This window comes from Furipterus horrens, unplaced genomic scaffold, assembly GCF_987537825.1.
Source record: "Furipterus horrens unplaced genomic scaffold, mFurHor1.1.pri manual_scaffold_17, whole genome shotgun sequence".
Classification (NCBI taxonomy): domain Eukaryota; kingdom Metazoa; phylum Chordata; class Mammalia; order Chiroptera; family Furipteridae; genus Furipterus; species Furipterus horrens.
The window spans coordinates 110840244-110864792 of NW_028327187.1; the positions used below are offsets into that span (position 1 = coordinate 110840244).

The 24549-nt window shown below is 38.7% G+C and overlaps 1 protein-coding gene across 1 annotated transcript in view; it reads right to left on the reverse strand.

The window, feature by feature from the left end:
* The window catches only part of REPS2 (RALBP1 associated Eps domain containing 2), a 198116-nt gene that overhangs the window by 65930 nt on the left and 107637 nt on the right, over positions 1 to 24549 (reverse strand). Inside the window, exons 10-13 of the mRNA XM_090264169.1 lie at positions 23726 to 23795; positions 22018 to 22071; positions 17697 to 17742; positions 13359 to 13495 (exon numbers count right to left, since the gene is read on the reverse strand). Of these exons, the coding sequence (XP_090120295.1) occupies positions 13359 to 13495; positions 17697 to 17742; positions 22018 to 22071; positions 23726 to 23795 (307 nt within the window). The remainder of the gene's footprint in view (positions 1 to 13358; positions 13496 to 17696; positions 17743 to 22017; positions 22072 to 23725; positions 23796 to 24549) is intronic.

Genomic DNA, 24549 nt, shown 5'->3' on the forward strand with positions numbered 1-24549 from the left:
AGATAAAGAGCTTCCCAGACAAGAAAAAACTAAAGGAGTTCATCATCACCAAATTATTATTATATGAAATGTTAAAGGGACTTATTTAAGAAAAAGAAAATCAAAACTACAAACAATAAAATGGCAATACAGTATTCCCTCACTTATCGCAGGTATTACGTTCTAGACCATCCCCCCCTCGCGATAGGTGAAAATCCGCGATAGGAACCTTACATTTATTTTAGTACTTATATATATTTTAAGGCTTTATAAGCCCTTCCCACACACTTATAAACTGTTCCCAGTTCCTTATTAACCCTTCCCACTCCCTTATTAACCTTTTTCACACTTTTATAAACACTACTTATATTCTTAAAACATATTCTACACTCTTAAATCTATGTAACTTTAACAACATATTTATACAGTATTGCAAAATCCCACAGTATAGCAAAAAATCCACGATAAATAATTAAATATTTTTAAATCCTGTGATACAGTGAGGCCACGATAAGTGAACCATGATATAGAGAGGGACTACTGTAAATACATATCTATCAACAATTGACTCTAAAAACAAACTAAACAAACTGGTAGAACAGAGACAGAATCATGGATATGGACAGGATTTTCATGGTTGCCAGAAGTGAGGAGGTTGTGGGGGAATGGTGAAGACATGAGGGAATTAAGAAGCACAAATAGGTAGGTACAGAATAGCCACGGGAATGTAAAATACAGTATAGGAAATGGAGTAGCCAAAGAACTTATACATATGACCCATGGACATGAACAACGATGTGAGGATTTCCTGAGGGAGCTGGTGTTGCCGGATGGAGCTAGGCAAAGGGGGAAAAACTGGGACAACCATAATAGCATAATCAATAAAATACAATTTTAAAAAAAGCTAAGAGTAGAAAAAAACTATAATTAATCATATGAGAAGGAAAGTACAAATGAAGCAAGATGGGCCACAGTTGATCATTGTTGAAGCAGAGGGTTCAGTATAATACTCCTTTTATTTTTTATATATATATTTAAAATTTTTGATATCAATTTTTATCATTAAAAAATACATTTATATATTGCTAGGATTTCTAAGTATTTATGAAGGCAAGGCTTTCTTTCTTGTCTCCCTGAAGTACCTCAAGGAAATTTGCCCAACATTGTAATTCATGTGGGAGAGAACACAGGAAAACAATATTACTTAATTACATAAAGAGGGCACCATATTTATTCTTTAATATATTTTTTAATCCTCACCTGAGGATATATTTATTGATTCCCGAGAGAGAGAGAGAGGGCGGGAGACAGAGAGAGAAAGAAAGAGAAACATCAATGAGAAAGAAGCATCGATTGGTTACCACCCATATGCACTCCAAACTGGGGACAGAATCTATAACCTAGATATGTGTACTGACCAGGAATCAAACTCACAACCTTTCGGTTTACGGGATGATGCTCCAACCAACTGAGCCACAGCACCGAAGCCCTTTACTATATCTTTTAAGTTTATTATGTTAGTGTTATTACCTTACAGAAAAATAATAATGTGTGCCTCCCAAGTTAAATTAATACAGACTGCTTCCTCTGATACCAAATCTGCTGCAACAAAGACTTAAAGATTTCCCATCCTCACAGGATTCTGATGGAGAATGAAGCAATTACATTCTCTGGATCTCAGTCTCCTTGCCTATAATATGTGAGAATTGGCCAAGAAGACATTTCAATTCTCTTTCAACAATGACACTCTATGATTCTTGAATTTATTTGCTAGTGTTTACTAATAATTCTTCCTGCACCATGGGATATGTGATAAGGACTAACTAGGTCGGAGACATGCACAGAGTTAAGTCACAAAAACACATGCGATTTAACCTTGTGAAAGTCAAGTTTCACTTTTCATATTGCATTTACATGAATGCATTTCTCCTAATAATTTTATTATTAAACTCCTTAGGTTGGTTAAAATCTCTAGCTGTGTGTGTGTGTGTGTGTGTGTGTGTGTGTGTGTGTGTGTGTGTTTTGAAGGGAAGGAAGGGAGGGAAGGTAGGCAATGTGGAAGAAGATCCTACTATATTGAAACTTTTCTATCATAAATTTTTAAAATGTGACATATAGTCAGACCAATTTTAAGTCTTAAGCATTTCAAAATGAGTTTGTGATGACCACTACTCCACACCAATTTCTCAATCACTCCATAAGCCTTTGCAACCCGGATTAACCCTTCCAGTGCAATTAACTGTTCTAAGACTTCCTAGGGACAGTTTACAAACTCCTCCCCTACTCTCCATTCTTTTTGCACTGTCAGCAGGCTTTAGACTTCTGGTCTCCACTTCTCCCTGTGCCCAGGCCATGGTACTGTGTCCCTTAGTGAACTCATGTGTTCTCTTGACTTCAGGTCTAGTTGTCAAGACAAAGAAATTTGGTATTCACATAAAAGGTCCTGATGGTTTTGAGTAGAGAAATGACATCATAACTGTGGTTAAGAAAATTAATCCAGTTGCTCTATAAAGCAAGCAAACCAGACTGAAGATTGCTGTAGTAGCCTCCCAGGTAATTGATAATAAGAAGTAAACCAAGGCAGATATCAAAGAAGAATCAACAAAATTTGACTCCAAAAATTATATCCACCCTTCAAAGATTAGCTCAACAACCTGTGTATGCTTCCCACCAACACTTCCATAGCTCTCCCTATGCAGAAACCACCCAGACTTGTTAACTATGATACTGACTGGAAGAACGTGGGGCCATATCCATATTTCTCTTAGAATTCTCCACAGTGGCAATTATATAGTAACTGCTCAGTAAACACTGGTTAAATGAATAAAGACATTTTTCCTGGTCATCATTACTGAAAGTCTATTTAAGTTTTCATATGATTCTATAAACTCAAATGCATATAAAAATGTGGTGATGTATTGAGAATTATATTGTTTTATGATATTCTTCAGCTCACAAGCAATATAACAGTCATAAGCTAAATGTTCAACAATAAAAAAAAAATGGTTAAGGATCCTAGATGGCAGAGAGGTAAGTGGAAGCTACACTAACCTCCTTCCAGGACCAAACTGGAATTACAACTAAATTATAGAAAAATCAACTTGAATAACCAACTGAACAATAGCTGGAGAGAAGCCTTATAACCACAGACAAATGTAAGAAACCATTTCACCACAACGTGACTGGTAATGAATGCGGAGGAGTTGTAAGAGGGCTGGCTGGGCTTCCATAGGCAGCAGCTGAAGTTCGGGACGGATATTTCAGGGGTGGGGAATTTCCCCTGAGAAGTGTGGGGTCTAACCCCCAATCTGGGCTCCTCAGCCTACAGCACCAGAGTCAGAAAAGGAACCCAAATAAGATACGGCCGTGAAATGTAGCAAGGTTTCTGTCTACCAGGAAGAATGGCTCATGACACACAGAGCCTCTTAAAGAGACAATGCCCAAAATTTGACGACCTATATCTCCCAGGCAAGGGAAACAAATAAATAAATAAGTGGCACTACACCAAGCTAAAAAGTTTCTGCACGGCAAATGAGAACATCAACATCTGATAAGGGGTTAATATCCAAAGTTTATAAAGAACTTACCAAACTCAACACCAAAAACACAACTGTATTAAAAAATGGGCAAGGGACCTGAGTAGACATTTCTCCAAAGAGAACATACAAATGGTCCATAGACATATGAAAAGATGTTCAATGTCACTAATCATCAGAGAAATGCAAATTAAAACCACAATGATGTATTACCTCACACCTGTCAGAATGGTCACCATCAACAAATCAACAAACAACAAATGCTGGCGAGGATGTGGAGAAACGGGAACCCTACTGCACTGTTGCTGGGAATGCAGACTGGTGCACCACTTTGGAAAGCAGTGTGGAGATATCTCAAAAAATTAAAAATGGATCTTCCTTATGACCCAGAAATCCCACTTCTGGGAATTTTTCTGAAGGAACCCAAAACACTAATTCAAAAGAACATAACATAAGTGCACCTATGCTTATTGTAGCATTCTTTACAACTGCCAAGATATGGAAGCAGCCCAAGCATCCATCAGTAGATGAGTGGATAAAACAACTATGGGACATTTACACAATGGAATACTACTCGGCCATAAAAAAGAAAGTTTACCCTTTGCAACAGCATGGATGGACCTAGAGAACATTATTCTAAGTGAAATAAGCCAGTCAGAGAAAGACAAATACCATATGATTTCACTCATATGTGGAATCTAATGAACAAATTGAACTAACAAGCAAAATAAGAGACAGACTCATAGAGAGCAGGCTGACAGCTAAGGTGGGGAGGGATTGAGCAAAAGGAAAAAGGACTCATGGATGTGGACAAACAGTGTGGTTATTGCGGGGAGGGTATAAGGGGACTAAATGTTAATGGGGGAAAAGTACAATAAAAAAGAAAATGGTTAAATAAACTATGGTTCAAATTAATAAAGGTAAAATAGAGTATTGCCATTTTGCAACTTCCAATGAAGTAATGGATCTAAGCCGTAGTTTGTTGGAAACAGTTCAAACCAGCTTATAAGAGCCAACTGTGCACATCTGTTCCAGCCCCACATTCAGCGACACATCAGTAAGAATGAAATTGGCCGTGACAGGAGTGTTTATACCATAAAAATTGGCAAGTGGCCAGTTGTTAAACATTTACCAACACACCACTGCATGTAGGCAACAATCAATACCTGACTAAACCATTATTTGAAAGGCTGCTGGGGATCTTTATCATAATGGATGAATCAGGCTAATAATATGTGAACGCACTGATCAAGCAAACATCACAAAAATAGCGGCATTAGACATCAGGGACCTCCTAATGGGATGCAGTAGGAAGTACATAGCATCACTAGAGTGTATTCTTGCCAAAAATAGAATCTGATTCTAATCAAGCCTAGGTCTACCTACTGGTTTATAGAAAATACAGGAGACAGAAGAACAGCCAGGCAACCAAATACAGAATGTGGAAAAGTCTACAGGATGGATGATTTTCCTATGAATGAATGAATATTAAGAGAGCGGAGACTGAAGGAGGACTCTATCTATTAAAAGAGACTTAACACAAGTCAAAATAAACACAGTGTGCATGTAGCTCTTGTTTGGATCCTCATTTGAACAAGCCACTCTAAAAAAACATACCTGTCCTTTACAAGATTACAAAGGGTCTTAATATCTGAGAGGGAGGGATAGTTATTTTTCACAAACCATGCGTATGGACTTGGGGGGGGGGATTGCTGGGGGAGGGAGATGCTGGGGGGAGGGGAGTAAAGGGGAGAAAATTGGAACTATTGTAACAATATAATCAATAAAATACAAAAAATAAAACAAAATAAAATAAAAAAACATACCTGTGACAATTCAGGGAATCTGAACACTGGCTAGATACTAGATGATATTAAGGGATCACTGTTAATTTTGTACATATAATAAAGATTTAGTAGTTTTTTTAAAGGCCTTATCCATTAGAGATACATAAAAAGTATTTATGTATGAAATTATAACAACATCTGGAATTTCCTTCAAAATAATCTAGGGATGGGGTTTCTCCTTTACGTATACTTGAAATCTTCCATAATACAGTTTTTAACAAAGTAGCCAGTATACAGAACATATATAAAAGAATTACAAAATTATCATTATTCACATGGACATAATTCTCAGAAATACTGTACTATGAAAAGGCATGGGAGAAACATGCACAATGTGATTCCAGTAAACGATATAAAACATGAGATTGATGTCACAGGTACATATATACATTCACAAATGCACTAGAAAATGTCTCAGGAAGACATTCCCCAGGGAGGTCACTGGGCTTGGTAGGAATAAGGTTAGGGACAGACCTGTAATGTTTGAATTTTACACACAAGAAAAGTATTTATCACTCAAATGAGTTTTATAAGCATTTTAAAAATAAAGGTTTTACTAACATTTCCCACTATATCCTCCAGATATTGGAGTACTGTTCCTCACCCATACACCCTTGTTAAAGAACTCAGCCAGCCAGGCACAGCTGTAAAACTGAAGGGTGGATATAAAATAGCGTGCACCGTACCCAAGGGCAGGAGTGGCTGCACCCTTGCCTTGGCCAGTCTTTTAAAACTTCACGAGGCTTTTGTCTTCTAGAGGTGCAAATCACAACACTGTGTTAGTATAGAAACTTTCACATAACTTATCAGGGAAAAACACCTGTAAATAAAGAAACAGGAAGAGGCAAAAAGAAACCAAGGACAGACAGTACATTACAACCACACCTTCCAAAGACAGAGACTGGCGTATATCTAGATAAACACACTGTATACTAGCACAGACGAGTATGGAAATACCTGGAATGTACTTTTACCTCTAAAAATGTTCATCTAGCCTAACAGCCCAAATATACTTCTCTATGTTCACAATGAACTTTTAGACTTCAAATCTCACGAGAAAGTAACACTACACTGCAGCCAACACCTTTTATCTATCAACTACACACTGAGAAGCTCAAGGGAAACCTTGATGCTCTGTCACTATGAACTCTGAGTATTTCTCTTAACAATACACCCCTACCACAAACAAGATCAGGCCTGAAAGCAAGTATTCAGGTCTAGAAAGCTAGAAGGCATTCCTTGGCCCTTCATAGACAACTGACTTGCAGTGGCAGCCAAAATGGATAAACTGGACTTCATTGAAATTAAAAACATTTGTACTTCAAAGAACACCATCAAAAAGGTTGAAAGGTCAACCCAGAAAATGAGGGAAAATATTTGTAAGTCATATATCTGAAAAGGAACTTGTATTCAGAATGTTTAAAGAACCCTTACAATTCAACAATAAAAAGACAGCCGAATTTAAGAATGGGGCAAAGATGCTGAATAGGCATTTCTCCAAAGATAACATAAACATGGCCAATAAGCACATGAAAAGATGTTCAACATCAGTAGTCCTAGAAACTACAAATCAAAATCATGATAAGAAAACACTTTATATCTACTAGGACAGTGAATATAAAAAGTCAGGAAATAACAAGTGTTTCAAGGACATGAAAAAATAGTAATCATCATACATTGCTAGTATGATGGCAAATTGGTGCAACTACTTTAGAAAATAGTTCAGTAGTTCCTTGAAGTATCCAACACAGTGTTACCATATGACCCAGAAACTCCACCCCCATGTACTCTAGTATATACCCAAGAGAAAGGACAGCATGTTTACAAAACTTACTCATGCATGGAATGTTTGTAGCAGCATTATTCAAAATAGGCAAAAAGTAGAAACAACTGAAATGCCCATCAACTGATAAATGGATAAATGAAATGTGCCATATCCATACAACAGAATATTATCCATCAATAAAAGAAATTAAGTACTGACACATACTACAACATGGCTAAACCTTGTAAACATTATACTGAGTACAAGAAGGCAGTTACAAAAGACCATATATTATATGATTCCATTAATATGGAATGTCCAGAACAGGCAAATTCAAAAGCAAGGTAGGATAGTGGTTGCCAACAGCTGGGGGTGGAGGGGAGGAAAGGAGAATGAGAATTGACTGCTAATGGGTATGGAGTCTTTTGAGAGGATGATAAAAATGTTCTGAAACTGGATAATGCTGGTGGTTGCACACTAAGAATACACTAAAAGCCACTGAATTATATACTTTAAAAGGGTGAACTTTACAGTATGTAGATTACGCCCTTGGCTGAGTGTGTACTGCAAATCAAAAAGTTTAGGGGTAGGGCAGGAATCTCATAACCCTACTAGATTTTCTAATCCTACTAGATTTTAAAAGGGAACAAATAGCTCTCATGGGAATGATACAATATGGAACATCTATAAGATCAAAGCCATCTATGTGGCCAAATTAATTTTTCAGAGAATATGAAAGATAAATGTGATCTTGGGAACATCTGTTATTCCAAGGGGTTTACCTATTTCTCAGATTGCAGAAAGAAATATTCATTTGTAGAAAACCCAAGACAGAGTCCACTCAGCTCATCACTCAATAAATACACCCTGTTCCAAGTTAAGACAGAGCTCTTATCACAACAGTTTATCAATCTGTACGTCTCACAATGGAGGTTTTCAGAAGTCCCCCAAAATTATTCCTCAGAAGGATCTGAAGAACATACGAGAGCCTTAAAGAATGCTCTGGAATGCTTCTGTCAAGTCAGTTGCATTCTAGGAGGTGGCAGTAGATTGGTCATACAGGTACCCTGGATAAAGAATGGTAGACAAGTTTTGAGACAGGTCAACTCAGCCAGGAAAAACACCTCTGGTACTCTCAGGTACCATCTATTCATTGCAGCTATAGAGTAAAAAATAAATTTTTTATAATAGGTAATATCTGTACAGGAGGCAAATTTAAAAGATACAACTGGGATTCAATGAAAAGAAAGTTTCTCTCTCACTCCTCTCCCCAGTCACCCTATTCTTTTCCCCAGAGGTAACCACTGGTACAAGTTTAACTATTTTTCCAAGAATTGTTTACACAGTTAAGAACACACATATTCTGCAGCTTGCCTTTTTCACTTAATTTATCTCAGATAGTTTTCCACCTAGTATACATATCTTATTCTTCTTTATGGCTTCATAAGACTTTATGATATGGATATACCATATTTCTTAAGCATGGAATGAATTTTTATTATCAGCATGTCTAAAGCAGAGACAAGACATTAGCTATCTATGGGCAGATACATGGATGTGTTTTGTTCATCCATCACACAGGTTTTAATATGTGGATCTCAATATATTTGACCATACTGGATGTGGTGGAAAGAGCTGTCTGCTCTCCTCTTATAGTTATAGGGGTATCACTAGGAAATGGTTGCTCTGGCAGGGACATTTCCCAGCTGCCTGGCAGCTGGCTATATTCATGGAGCTAGGTTTCCCCTGTTAGAGTTGAGTGGAAGTGATCAGGGTGCCTGGTGTGAAGCTTTCAAGGACAGCGATGTCTGTTCCCCACAATGTCTGCCCCTTCTGCCCAGTGGATGCCCAATGACTGGAACAGGGCTGAGGTGTGGTTGACCATCACCATGGAAACCTCTGGCTGTAAACCTTAGGCATAGCTTTGGAATGAGGTCAATCAATGTCAAGAGCGGAAAGAAGAAAGTTTCCAACCCATACTGAGGAACAGAAAAAAATCCTTTTAAGGAAAAAAATTACATTATGAAAACAACTGTTTCAATGAGAAAAAGTAGGTTAGGATAGAAAAAGTATTGCCCTCACAGAGTGATTTTTCTTACAGGAATTTCAGTAATAAAATGTGTATTGTAGCTATAAGTATAGAGCTATAAAATCTAAACATCACTAAGCAAGTTCCAGGACTGATTACCTCTAGATTTTATACAGTTGTCTCTTTACTGACTTAGACTATATTGCACATTTTTTTTTCTTAAACAGGGCAGCTGTATGGGACTGAGACAAAATGACTACATGGCCTGGATCTGCTATTACAAAGGTAATCTCCATTTTATATGCAATGATCATATTATATTAACTTCTCCCTAGGAAAACACATGCTTTAGATGAAATTCCAGCACCTACCTATAGAGTCCTGGGACAGTCTAGACTCGGGTAACTAAGTTCACCCTCTCTTTACAGTTATCAAAGTTATAGCCAATTGTCCCACAATGCCAAAGTTGACCTTGTTCATTTTTATAGATTTAGTTTCTAAGTTAGCCCTTTGTTAATTTTCTACATAGCATGTTATTAATCTTCATAAATTTGAAGGCATTAATGCTGCCCACTTCTAAGCTATTTCCTTAAACCCTATCCAAACCCTACACAGAGTCTGTGGGTTCACCTCTCTTTGGTCTCTACCATCTTTTAACCTATTTTCTTCTTGTTTGTGTAAATATCATCACTCCATGTAACCACCATCTAATAATTTTCTTCATTTCTGTCTTTCATTCTTGCATCTTAACATCTTCTCTCTATCCTATTTTTTCTACTAACTATCACTCCACTTTAGGCCACTCTGTCTCAGCAACTGAGCCTCTGTCTTTCATGATCCTGTGATTCTCATTTTTCAAAACATTAGCTTCATTTTATCTTTCCCTTTCAGCTCAGGCCCAGATCTTGTTTCTGTATATTCTCTACCCCTCTTTCCTTTACCTTTCCTGACTCTCCTACTGTTACAAACAAGGTGGCCCCAATAGAGTCTGTCTTAAGTAATAAAGTTCACAGAAAGATGGGGCACTGGGGGCTGGAAAGACATGGACCCAGTGAAGTAGCACGTTAGGTTAGCTTCCCCCATGGCCACCCTCACATTCTCAAGTGCTTCACAGAAGACAGGTCCAGAACCTCATTGAAAATGTGAAGAGGAAACAAGTGGTCCCTGTGGTCAGGCAAAAAGATGTAGCCACAGAAGCTGAGCGAGCCTTCTGAGCAGGCGATTCACAAAAAGAAAAATGCTGTTCAGTCTCACCAGGAATCAAGGGAATGCAAACATTTGCCCATCAGATCGGAAACGATCAAAAAAGATGAACATTAACTAATGTTGGCAAGGGTGTGTTTTCTATAGCACAGTTTAGCAAGATATATCTATACTTGAAATGTCTATGGTCTTTGTCACAGCAACTCCAACTTGTAGGATTCAGCCCAGCAGAAGGAATAGATGAGGAAACAAAGATATGGCTACAAACTCCTTAAAAACCTCTCCCTTATTTATTACATGTGGGGAAAGTGAGATTCATGGGGGAGACTGGGAAATAGAGGCTAATGAGCATGAAGAGGGGAAGGAGGAGGGGGGAAGACAAGGGAGAAACAGAGAAGCAAGGGGCGGAGAAGGAGAGGGAGAGTAAAGATGAGCAGGAATGAGCACAGAGGAGGATAAAAAAGGGAGAGTGGCTTACAAGGGGATCTGTGAAAAAGGATCAATGAGCGCATGCAGGGGGGAGTCATGTGTGAGCATGGGAGAAAATGTGGGGAAGAGACAAGGAGAAGGAGAGGGAGACAGGGCGAGACAAACTCTCCATTGGTGCACCATCGATGCTGGTACATACATATCACACGGGCATCAAAAGAAATCATGTGGCTCTCTATTAGGAAACATAAAGGTGGTTAATTATGAAGTTGAGGATATAGGGCAGCAAGCATTAACGTGACCCAGTTGATCAAAAGTGATATATAAACACAAGTGCAGCTGAGGGTTTACTATATGGACATCATGGTTCTCACTGGGTGCACTATTATGATAGATTTACTCTACCCCATGCTTTCATAGTTTGTAAGAATTTTAGTAACTTCTAGCAAAATGTAATACACTAAAATTCTACAAAACTTATATCCTTGTACTTTCCTATGAGAATTAACCAACATGGAATCAAATTATGTAGATGCAATCGTACTAACTGCTTTTCATACTGTTCTCCTCAGGTGATCAATTTAAACTGCTCATTAAAATGTCACTTGGGTAAACCCAGCACTGAAAAGACAATGGAAGCAGGCTCTGAATGTCTAGCTGTTCTTCGGCATTTATCAAACCAAAATGCTTTTCCTCTTGAAGTCATGCCAACACTGGAGATGTAAAAAGAAGCTGTTTTATGTCAGGTTCTCCCAAAAGCAGCCCCTAGGACTGGGACTTGAGAACAGGTATTTTATTTGGGTGTGCGGAAAGTGAGACAGGGCAGGAAGGAAGAAAGCCAACAAAAGGTGTTAATGAATGGAGTACTACAGCAAGCAACTGGGGCTCGATCCTTTTGTGAGCTCTCCAAAGACAGTGGGGGACAAATCATAGAAGTGTCCCAGTGGGGGGGGGGGTGTCAAGGAAGTCAGGGGACTTTCAGTCTGTTGTAGGAATAGGTGCCTATGGGCCAAACATGGTGTATTTGCATTATATGTATTATCTCACCAAAACCCTCCAATTCTGTGGAATATTGGCCCTATTTTACAGATTAGGAATCTAAGATGCAGAAAGATTAAACCATTTGCTAAAAATCATAGTTAATAAGCAGCTGAGTAAGACTCTGAGTCCAGTCTTGTCTCTTCCTCTCTAGGGTGCAATGTCATAAAAGCCACAGCACATTCATTCTCCAAACAGCTGGCACTGCTTCTGGGGTTACACAGACTGAGAGATGCTTGCATGTTTCCAGCCTCTCTCCTTGCAAGGAAAACATATTGAGACAGCTGCCCAGATTGTTTTAATCTTCTTGCATCTATACAAAAATCTTCTAGGTCATAATCCACCAGCTATGTAAAATTTTTATAGCATCATCATCCATGGCTACTCCTACCCCAAATACCAGTTACTATGAAATTAAGCCAAAATATGGATCAAAGTATGGGGGAAAATTCAAGGCAAATTTTTATCTGATGAACTCATGGCATAGAATCAAATTTCACAGAGAGCTCTAGATTGTAGTATATTAAAAAACATTCTATAACTTTACTGTGAAGAGAGCACTTTATTAGAACAAATAAAACATGCTGAGCTCTGCTGGGACACAGAGGTCATGCTAATGTGTGAGCCAAGGAGTCTTTTCTTGCTTTAGTAGAAAAGATAATAATCTGAAAATCACTAGTATCTGAGGCTCGCTTCATTTAAAATGCACATAGATATAAAAAGAGGTCCAGGAAATCATTGTATTTATAGCTTGCCTACATTAGGCAGTTGAAAAGTCCTTGCTGCTCCCAAAATTAACACTTTGGATGGCACTGTATCCCAGTCCCTTCACTAAAGCAAAGGCATGGGTCTCATCTGTTCCATAGGTTCCCTTGTCTCCCACTTCACAGGGAGCCAGGGGAGCAGACAGGCCCCACTGATACGTCCCCTCTAAACCCAGCTCTACAGCAGGTGGCTCAAGAAAGTCCCAGCCCCAGAAGTCCTAGAGCAGCCCATCTGAAGGAGCCCTTGCCCTAGACCCCACCACCAATCACCTAACCATCAGTCAGATTTAGAAAACAGAGTCCCCTTAGCATTAAACCCAAGAGGACACAGGATCTTGGCCACAGGGATAAAATGCAGAAGACTCTTGCCAGGCACTGCTCACCCAGATCTTTCACAGAAGAACCATATAAGCACCTGAGGAAATGACACACAGCAAACTTGTATACAAATGACCAGGATGCAGATAACAAGACTCCAGCCATGCACTCAGTGAGCTGTCTGGAGTTGAAGCATTTTTATCCTCTTGGTACAGAATTTCCTAAGTCTTGATCCAGAGCAAATGTGGGCAAGGCTCCAGACACATGTGATATCTATCTGCCTAGAATTGCTTTCCCTCCCAAGAATCTCATAGCAACGCGTAGGTCTTCCCGGGATGGGAAACAGGCAGGTCTGCTCATTCCCTGGGCTCACAAAGGCCTCTGTGACAAACTCCCATCCACTAACTCCAACAAGAAAGGGAAGGGCTGGGGTACAAAGGGGCACTTCACCTGAAACACTGGGCTGGAAGACTTTATTCAGATCCAAGGAGGAGGCTCTGGAATGGGTTTTCTGTGGCCGCGGTGGCGGGGTGGGAGGGTCCTCGCCCCTTTTCATGGCCTCTTCTATGGAGGTGCTAGAGTAAGATCTGCAGCAAAATAAGGGAAGGTCAGAAAGAAGACAGCAAAGCTTTACTTTCTGAAGTTGGGTTGAAATGGAAAGTACCCACAAAAGTCAAAGGGACTGCAAAGGACTGACAAGATCCCAAAGCAACCATTAATTCTACTGTCCCCCGGATGCCCCTATCTGCCATAATGCCCAAACCCCAATTGTGAATCAGAATCTTTTTTAACTTCTTTGCTCTTATTATACCTTAGACCTAAATTTACTGAAAAGGAAAGCTTTTTGTAAATTCAAATCTGTTTCTATTGAAATTATTAGTAAGCATGTAAACCCCTCCACTTAGGTACTTTCATATTTTAGCAAAAGGTCTTCGTGGTATTACCTGATTGCAGAACTTTTCTCCTGTTTACATGCAAAAGCAATAACAGGTACATATAGAATTGGGACAGATAAGTTGAGAGTAACAATCAAATGTTCAAGGGAATATGCCACAAGTGAAATTTGGGAAAGGAAAACACACATCAATCAGGTTGAGGGATCTAGTTTAACTGTCTTACCATGGGAAGTACGGGTTTGGGGAAACTTTCAAAGCAAAAGCTTCCTCTTAACGTCTTCCTTCAATCTGTGACAAGGCAGTAGCTACCCAGGCAACTTCAGAGATTGTAACTCCAATAATGATATTTAAAGAAAACTGAACTAAATAATTTGCCAAAGGTCACACAGCTAGAAATTTGCATAGGTTTGATTCAAACTCTGATCCATGTCTGTTTCCAAATTCCATTTTAAAAATGTCCCCATACTGCCTATGAGTCAGGGAAAAAACTTTTTGGCGGTAGCGGCCAGACTACTTAGTGACTACTTATTTGCTAAATTAATTCCATTCAGCACATTATTATATTGCTTAATAACAGGTTTGTGGATGAGTTCCCAATATGATTTTTCTAAGAAGTGGATGTGTATGTCTGTTCTATTCAACATCTTGGCCAACTTAATGTGAAAGAAGAAAATGAGCTCTGAGTCAGAGATATGTCCTAGAGACAAATTAACCTCAGAAAGCTGTTCTTAGTATTTAGCTGTTAGAGCAGCACTTATGAAATTAGAATCTATCAATTTCTATTATGTAACTTCAGTTCTTGGTAAAGCTGGTTTTCACACAGCAAGTTTTAATTTTCCTGAATGAGTTCTTCAAGGTTTCTTGGTGGTAGTAGGGGTGTTCTATTTGTCATACAATGTTTGAGTCTTTAATAAAGCCACCATAATAGCATGGGACATGCTGTGGGGTGGTCCCTGTAACACAACTGGCAAGACAGGGGACGCAAAGACATGCAGGAACTAACAGGAAGAATGTTCTAATACTTTCAAACAAAATAAGAGGGAATCGATCTAAAAGGACAACAAAATCTTTCAACGGAAACTGCTGAGTTAAAAAGAAAATTAGTTAGAGTTCCTGTTTCTCCGCATCCTCGCCAGCACTTGTTGTTTGTTGATTTGTTGATGATGGCCATTCTGACAGGTGTAAGGTGGGATCTCATTGTGGTTTTTATTTGCATCTCCCTGATGGCTAATGATGTTGAGCATTTTTTCATGTGTCTATGGACCTTCTGTATGTCCTCTTCGGAGAAGTGTTTGTTCAGGTCCCTTGCCCATTTTTTAAAGTATGTTTCATTGATTATATTGTTACAATAGTTCTAATTTTTCCCCTGTACTCCCCTCCACCCAGCACCCCCCTCCCCCAGCAACCCCCCACCCCAAGTCCATGCCCATGGGTTGTACATACAAGCTCTCCTGCTTCACCCTTTCATATATTCGTCTTATTTTTTAAATAAATAATTAATTATCCTTTGCCCATTTTTTAATTGGGTTGTCTGTTTCCTTGATGTTGAGCCATATAAGCTCTTTATATATACTGCACTGTTGGTGGGAATGCAGACTGGTACAGCCACTATGGCAAACAGTATGGAATTACCTCAAAAAACTAAAAATGGAACTGCTTTTTGAACCAGCGATTCCAGTGCAAGGATTATACCCGAAAAATCCTGACACCCCAATTCAGAAGAACTTATGCACCCCTATGTTCATAGCAGCACTGTTTACAATAGCTAAGTGCTCGAAACAGCCTAAGTGCCCATCTGTAGATGAGTGGATCAAAAAACTGTGGTACATCTACACAATGGAATACTATGTAGCAGAAAGAAGGAACTCCTGCCATTAGCGACAACATGGATGGAAGTAGAGAGAATTCTGCTTAGTGAAATAAGCCAGGCAACGAAAGAAAAATACCATATGATATCACCTAATACAGGAAACTAAAGAACAACATAAACAAAAGAACTAAATAGAACAAAGAGCAGAATAGCAGTCAATAGGGGGGAGGGGGAGGGAGAGAAGGGGGATAAGTAAGGGAAGGGTTTAGTCAAGGAACGTGTATAAAAGACTCATGGACATGGACAACGGGGAGGGATATGATTGTGGGAGAAGGGGTGGGCTGGGTGAGGGGGAGCAATGGGAAAAAAATGGGACAACTGTAATTGAAAAATCAAAAAATAAAACTAAAAAGAAAAATGAAAATTAGAGAACTTACCTAGAAATTAAAAGAACTTTCTATGCCACATTAAGTCATTCCATTTTATTTCCATATATAACCCGTGTATTTATACTTTGTTATGGAAAGTTAACTGAATAGCAAATAAGTGATACTGAAAAACTGTGGCTGCAACCCATTAAAATATAAATGTGCAGGGAATCAAGAAAATGATTAATGTCGTAGTATTAGAATGGTAATTTTCCCTCTTTCCCTTATATTTCTACAAAGCTTTGTTATTCTAAAAAGGAGGGTAATGATGATTTGATTCTCTTGGTCTCACTAAAGACCCAGTTGGGAGTAGTAAAATAAAAACATCCAAATTAGACCAGCAGACCGATCCCTAAAACAATAATACATAAAATTTAGCCAGTGAGATTAATAATAGAATATGTGACTATGAGATTTGGTAACTTCACTCGCTTTGCAAAAGAGAGAGGAAGTCAGCAGAAGTGAAAACTGTGAGGTTCAATTTACTATTAACATAGAACACATAAGCAAATTTCCGCAATTCAAAGGTTTTTCCTCCTATGAGGGCAAATGTTACTGTTCCTGCATCTTAAAGCCAGTACAGACTAATTTGTAAACTATCCATTCATACTTTTTTTTTCTTTAAGATAAATAAATGTGCTAACCACAGAGAGAAATAATGGCTATGCCTTTTTTCCAACCATAATGAACTAGTGTATCTATTGTTTTTTAAAATATGAATATAGATATCTTTATCTTCTATAAACAAGGAAACAAAACTCCAATTTGGAAAATCCAAACATAAAAGATACACTAAGTAGTACCTCTGATTTACAAAAAGACAAGATTTCCTTAAATATCAGCATTTCAAAATATGATCAGATTTAAATTCACTTTTTCCAGAATGGGTCTAGTAGCCAAAGGAGGGAAAAAGTCACTAAGAGCCAAAGGTAAACTTGGAAAAGACAAATGTACTGTCCTATCTTACACTGCAGTCCCCTGGTGAGGAGGGGTCCTAATACCATCTTCCCTTTTTGATGTTCTATAGGTTCTTTCTATTAGTGCTTCTGTGTTTGTCCTTGCTCCTCTCTTCTGAACTCGGATGTCAGCCACGGTCTGCCTTCCTGGCTCTCGCTCTTCTGTTAGCCTCTAGTGATTGAAAAACCATGAAGTCAAGAAGAGGCTCTAAGATAGGATGAAGGAGATTGTAAATACTGCTTACCTGAAACTACCTGCCTCACTGGAATCACAGTAAGCATTTACTTTCCCTACTCCAGTTTTGACCACAGACTTACTTTTTGGTATTCACCTTGTCATGATAGTAAATTTCAGTGTTAGTTACCTTTCAATCATATTTCCTTCTTTGCCAGGCTACTTCTCCCTACTTATTATCATCTTGTAACAACTGGGGCATATCACACAAACCACTTCTTCAGTCAGGTGACCAGAGCACAGCAGCCACCATTTTCCAGCACTAATAAACACAGAAACTAAGAGTCTCCCAGTAGCACTGCATGCTCCAGTCAGGCCCCTCATGACAGTGAACTCACCCGCATTCTGAGCTTCACACCAAAAAGAAAAGGAGTTGTGGGTTGGGCTTTCAGTTGTGGAGGGATTATTTCTAGTTTGGGACAGGGTGCAAAAGGCATTAAAGTAGAAATTAAACAAACGCTACCTGGATCTTGGTCTTGCTTTGAGACTGTTGGACTCCTTAGGAGTGGCTGAAACAAAGATTAATTGTTGTTTGCCTCGGTTTCATTTTTGCAGTTAAACAGGTTTATATACAGTACCTGGGCTAGTACAGAACACATCAACAGGTCAATGTGAGGTACAGATATCTGTGTGGAGAACATGATCTCTTCCACAATTTCATTATTTCAGAAATTTATTTCTAAAGCTAAAGGCACAATTAAAAGGAAATAAAAACCAACATATTTTCCTTTCATCAGAACACTATCTAAGAAGCCATTCTCAAATCGAAGTTGATTAACAAAGAAATTTCAGTCTAAAACGACAACCTTCTTAAGAGGTTATCTATATACATAATCATGGGTTCTGACTTCATGATTTGTTGGTCTATCAAAATAGCCTATTAACAGATTTGGAACCAGTCTCCTCTGAAGGCTAGAAAGAAATCTATTGGGCTAAGGTTTTCTTAAAATACACTACCAGAGCAACATGACCAGAAGAAACCAAAGCTCCCATGAGTAAGTTGTAATGAGCTATGCATGTTTCCCTGAAAGAAAATATTCTTGTGGCCCATGTCTATATGACCAAATTGTACAGAGAATATTATGGCATGAAATCATTAAATTATTTTGTCAACCACACAACTTTTTCTTACCAGATTTCAATCATAAACTAACCCGCTCATTACTGACACCCATAAAGGCAGCTTTCCCATCCCAACTTCTTGGGAATAATTAGAAACATTTACGAAAACATTAATCTTCTTTTGATGTTTTCAATCCTCTATGGAAGACAACTTTAGAAACCACTAGCTAGAGATTTTGAAAACACTGCAAATTTTCCATCATAAAATGTCATAAAAATTCATAGAAAAAGTGCTACTAACTAGGAACAAGAATATAGTTTTTATGTTGTTTGCACAAATCCTTCCAGAAAGAAAATGTCTCTCTGTGTCATCCCCTGCTCTTTCACATTGCTGCAAAGATAAAACTGTCCTTGGTATGAGACAGCCTGGACTTACAAAGTATCATTGAAATTCTTGAGTTAGATAAGCAGGGCTGGAAGGGGAGCTGAAGTGTAACAAGGCACAGAGCAAACTAGCAACATACATCCCTTCTATCAGGTCAGCTGCAGAAGAGATACATTTCTCCAAACCTACGTATTTTGGCTTATTGTAATGAGAACACAGGAATCTTTCAACTCAAACCTCTGAAAAGCCTAGAAAGCCCAAGGACCCTGATCCCTGTCTTGCCCATTATCACTGAAAACTAACTCCCCTCGCCCCAAGCAGTGAAAGAAAGTGGCTCCTCCTTGGAGGAGCCTCTCCTCCAAGCAAGCTGGCTGCCTTGGAGCTGGGCGAAGAGTGTGATCAGACTCACCACAGAGCTGGGGGCCGCCCCCTGAGCAGGCTGCCCACAGCTGGCCCCAGCTCACTCCTTGGCTCTCTTCTCCCTTAGGCTCCACTGCTTTCCATAAATATGTAGGTAGAAGTCTCAGCCATTTTAAAATACTGTTCAACAAACCAGACGGTGGTGACTATTAATTCCTTTGTCAATTGCCACTATCTTTGTGTTTTTGCTGGGGTGGGAGTGGGTGTGGAAGGCAGGGTAAACCCTGCTGGGGAGAGATAGACAGATGGGGTGGGGGGTGCAGATGAGCGGTGGAGACCAGGCCGGGAGTCATGAGGCCTAGATGCTCCTCCTGATCACAATACTCACTAGCTGTTAGCTCTCTGAACCTCAGTTCCCTCACCTACAGAATGAGGAAAATAAAAATGCAGTCGTTCCTCACATAGAGACAAGATAGTGAAGGTACTTTAACAACGAAGTGTATTTTAGAATTGCAAAACATTACTATTATAGAGTGTTCCTAGTTTTTCAAACTTAGAATTCTGGTTTCCAAATTTACTTCCAAGACAGCAAATGAGAGGCAGATGGGAGAGGGTAATGAAAGGAAAGAATTGCTCTACCCCATAAGACCATGGGGTGATAGCTGGCAATCGGGGCAGCTGCTAGAATCACCAACAGCAGTCTGAAGACTACAGTGTAAGGATGAACAGGCCTAATCCACTCAACATGACTAAGACATCAATAAAAAGATCACCATTGTGCAGTGTGTTCTGTTAAATTATCTGGAATGTAACATTAGCTAAGAAAATCTATTAGGCTCCACTAATATATATATATATACTTTTCAGCAATTAAAAGGGTAAGAGCATTTAAAAATACGTAAAAGGGATACCTCCACTCCCTGATGATAAAGTTCCATTCCATCTGTAACCTGCCACATCATCATCTTCATCACCATTACTATTATTACTATCACCACCCACTATGGAAGAGCAGGGGAGGGAGATGCTTCTCCTTCCATGTGCAAAAACATATCCCAAGCAGCTCTTGGTAAGTCTCCACAGGTTTCTGATCAGAAAAAAACTGGAGCTCACTATTCTAGCTAAGTCTTCCATCAGCCTCTGAGCCCCTGAAAGTCAGGCTCAGCATTTGAAGCATGTGAATATCTGCAAAAACGGTGAGGGTACATTGTGCTGAAATTCAAACAGACGCCAATGGGCATATCTTAGCTTCCCATTTACCTGGGAAACGGAAGGAGCATGCCAACTCCCTAGAATACTCCAGCCATGTTACCTTTCCAGGAAACAGAAATGGGATAAGAAGGCAAGCCTGAAGTTTAATTCTCCAAAAGGGAACAACTCAACTGAGGTAAAAACTGTCCACGTGGCACAGACAACCATTCAGAATTAGAAACCACCACCCTGAAACTCCAGTCTCCCCCTCTGGGAATCCAAGTCCCTCATATCCACTCCAGAACAGGCAGAAGTGGGAAAACAAATCAGGGACCACATAGTATGCTCCCAGGTACAATGTGAAACAAATTCAGATGTATGATACTTCATACACTGTGGCACGCCCTGAGATGTTTTATCTGGTGACACCATATCCTATTCAATGAAGGAAGGTTAAGGATATCTAAAGCTCGCCCCAGAGAACACGTGATGCTCATGGAAAAAACAGGAAGAATTATTAACCTCAAAGGCTGTTGAAGACAGAACAACTTAAGTCACCACAGTTAAATAGCTTTTGCTTAAAAAAAAAAAAAATACTTTTGCTAATATCATAACATAAGGTTACAAAAAACCTACCTCAGGCATTTCTCCTACACAAACAGAGCATGTCCCCCATGATGAAGGAATCCCAAACAGTTTCAAAACCAAAACTAGGTTTGAGAATTCCTACCACTTTTGGAATCATGGTTAATCTTAACTTTCTATTTCTTAACATGGCCTTCCATAGGCAGCTGCTACGAAAATAGGCTACACATCAGAATCACCTGGGGCTGCCAAAAAATACAGATTCTTAGGCCTCATATCTGGAATCTATCATAGATTCTCATTCATGTGCTCCCTTGTGCTCTCTCCCCTCCTTCTCCTCCCTCCCCTCTCCCTCTATTCTTCTTCTTTAAACCTTGAGTGAACTTGGTGTTTGGGAAATATTGTACTATTACATAAGCCTCAATGTTATATTGACCCCTTTGTTCCAACTTTAAACAAATTAGCCTGGGATGATAGCTAACCAAAACAAACATGATTTACTTATTAAATATTAAGAGAGATAAAAAGGAAAGTACTAATTTCTTTCATGTCTTCATAATCAGAGCGCCAAATAGTAACACCTTCTCTAGTCAGTTTGTTTTTAAATTCATCTTGGGTCAATGATGGGTCCGTTGAGAGAGCTGAAGACACAGTCCCAGCCACCTCTGTGGTTCACAGGCACAGTTCCAACTCTCCAAGAACAGGGCAAACACAATTTTTATTTTTCTCCTTGGAATCCACTCCATGTATAAGAACATTTACTTGCCTTCCTGGTGGTGAAGTATAATGAAAATATTTGAGATTTTTGCTTTGGAAATGGAAAGACTTCAGCTGTGGGCCTCTAATTGATCTACCTCATCAATTCCTTCTTCTACATAGAAATCACAATGGTTTGTTGAAATCTTCTCAACTCCAAGCCTTCTCAATTTTACACTTAGTAACAATGAGACTAAATTCAAACACTGATCCTTTCAATGTAACCTAAATTCGGAACTTAAGAAAAAAATCACCCTTTTCTCGTACCTGAAAAGAAGGGGTTAAAAAAAGCATAAAGGTTTCCTTGTAATAAAACACAAGACAAATATTTCGAGAGAAACATACATACATACGATCACAAACATACCAATCTTCTACTCACTAAAATTATTTTTTTTTTAATTAGAAATAATTACATAAATATGTTGAAATGGTTTTCTCCTACCTGGATTCTCAGACATGTCCTTTGGTAAGGCTTCATCCACAGTACTTTTCAAAGCTAGCGATGTTTTGTTTTAAAAGAACAGAGAGAAAGAAGGGGAAAAGAAAAAAGAACTATAACATTTAATTTCTCTGGTACATTATATTAAAGCAAAGAATCTCTAGTAATCACTTACAAAAATGGTGTTACAAACGTCTATAATTGCTATAGCACTTACCGAAACAATGAAGAACTCTTAAAGCATGAAAGAAAATATGTTCCCCCAAGAGAACAAAGCAGTATTTTCAACTTTCCATAGAGAGCACCTATAGTGGCTAAGAGGAGTATTATCAGGAAGTACCAGGAATTTCTTTCATTCCTAACATCCGTCCAGACCAATGACATCAGAGTCTCTCCTGGAGTGAAACCCAGGCTTCAGTATTTTTAGAGCTCACTTGGTTATTCCAATGTGCAGTCAAGGCTAAGACCCACTAATTAATAAAGAGGGATCAGAGTATATGGTGCTGTAGACAATGTCCAGTTCTGCCTCTCCCAAGCAAATATGTAAATAGATAGCATGCAACTGTTGTTTTCTAAGGGAAAATTTATTGTTTTTTTAATTTTTAAAAGATTTTTAAAAATATTTTATTTATTTATTTTTAGAGAGGGGGAAGGGAGAAAAAGAGGGAGAGAAACATCAATGTGGGGTTGCCTCTCACACGCTCCCAACTGGGGACCAGGCCTGCAATCCAGGCATGAGCCCTGACTGGGAATTGAACTGGGACCCTTTGGTTTGCAGGCCAGTGCTCAATCCTCCTAGCCACACCAGCCAGGGCGAGAAAACTTATTTTTCATGTTTAACCCCCATACAAAGCTGCATCAATGGCAGGTCTCAACAATAAAACCTGAAATAGCTTCACTGATTTTTGGTCTCTTCAGATAAGCCTCTCATTCATGGGCAGTAAATCAATATCAGATAATAGAAGGAATACTGGCTTGAGAGTTAGAAAATCTTGGTTTTTATCCCCTCTCTTTTTCTTATTAAGCAAATGATTCATACTGCCTAAACTTCAACTTACTCATCCCTAAATTTTAGGGAATGAACATGCCAGCCTCCATTCAGTTTTGTGAGGACTGGATAAAACAGTGTGTGAGGAAGGACATGGTAGATTAAAAAGCACTATACAGAAGTATGGAGTCAGGGCAGAGGGCAGGTTCCTCCTGATCTTCTAGATATTCCCACACTAACTCATCTCTGTACTTGGTGATAGCTATAATATCGAACTCTGTACTGCACTGCTTCTCACCTGCATAGTAAGATAGGCAAATTGTTGCTGGGCTTCACATCACAGCTCTACACCCATAGTCACAGAGAACAAAGCCCAGAAACAAAAACTCTCTCCAGAAGATAATTTCCTCATGGACAAAACCTGTGTACATATATGTATTTATACAGATGCCCTGGGATCACGTCTGCCAAAATAAGATGCTAAACCTGAGGGTCAGCACTGAGTAAGGAACCAATGAGTGGGGGTCTTTGGACACTCAAGCTCTTGTTACCACTTTATGAACTATAGTTTTGGGACAATAATTTGAACCACATAATCCATCCAAGTGTGTTCATATACTGATAACTGACTTCATATGCTCTATAAGTCAACCATTCTAAGAGAAGTGGATTAAAAAAACAGGCAGAATATCCCTAAAGGAAGAAAGTTCATTCTCTTCATACCTTGTTTGTCATCACCAGTCATATCTTGGGTAGGAACAGGAAAGTCGGTCATGTCTTTAATAGATAACTTCTTGAAAAAGGAAATAAAATTAATTATACAGATTGAATAGAAATAAAGTGATGTGCATAAATGATGAAAATGTTTTAAAAGTTATATATCTTGCCAATATTTCTGTCTTCAGTAAGCCCTGACACTTAATATTATTTTATTTTAGGTTCCTAGTGAGAGATAAGTAAATTTGTATTGAAATATTTATATGCATAGAGGGAAAAACTAACAATTCAGATTAAGGCAGGCATATGTATAGACCACATATTAAATCTGAATCCAGTCATGGGATTCAGCTAGAGAATCCCATCTTGTAGCACTTGCCCATTCAGTCAAGAACAAACCTGTATACTATGTACTTTTTTACAAGCAGAGAGAGGTTCTGACAAGTGGCCGAATAAGGTTGGTATTTGCCAGGATCTGGTAACCAGAGGGTGTTCTACTCTGATTCAAATTGCCTCCTTATCCTGGAATAAGATAATTTTACTGATGAGCAGAAAAAAACTTCCTCCTAATGCACTTATGGGAAAACTCTTATTAGTATAAGATGAATACCCAAATTAATCATATAATGATTAGTTTAAAATTTTGTTTAAAATCTATTATTATAAATTTATTTCTTATAAAGTCTTAATTACATGGACTCTAAGACTTCTGATAAAGAATAATAGTAAAAAAAAAAAAACAGAATAGTACTGCTTGGCGGTAATCTGATCTAGGATTTAATCCTCAAGCAGGTCATTCTTGGCATTACAATGAAGCATCCAGATGTAAT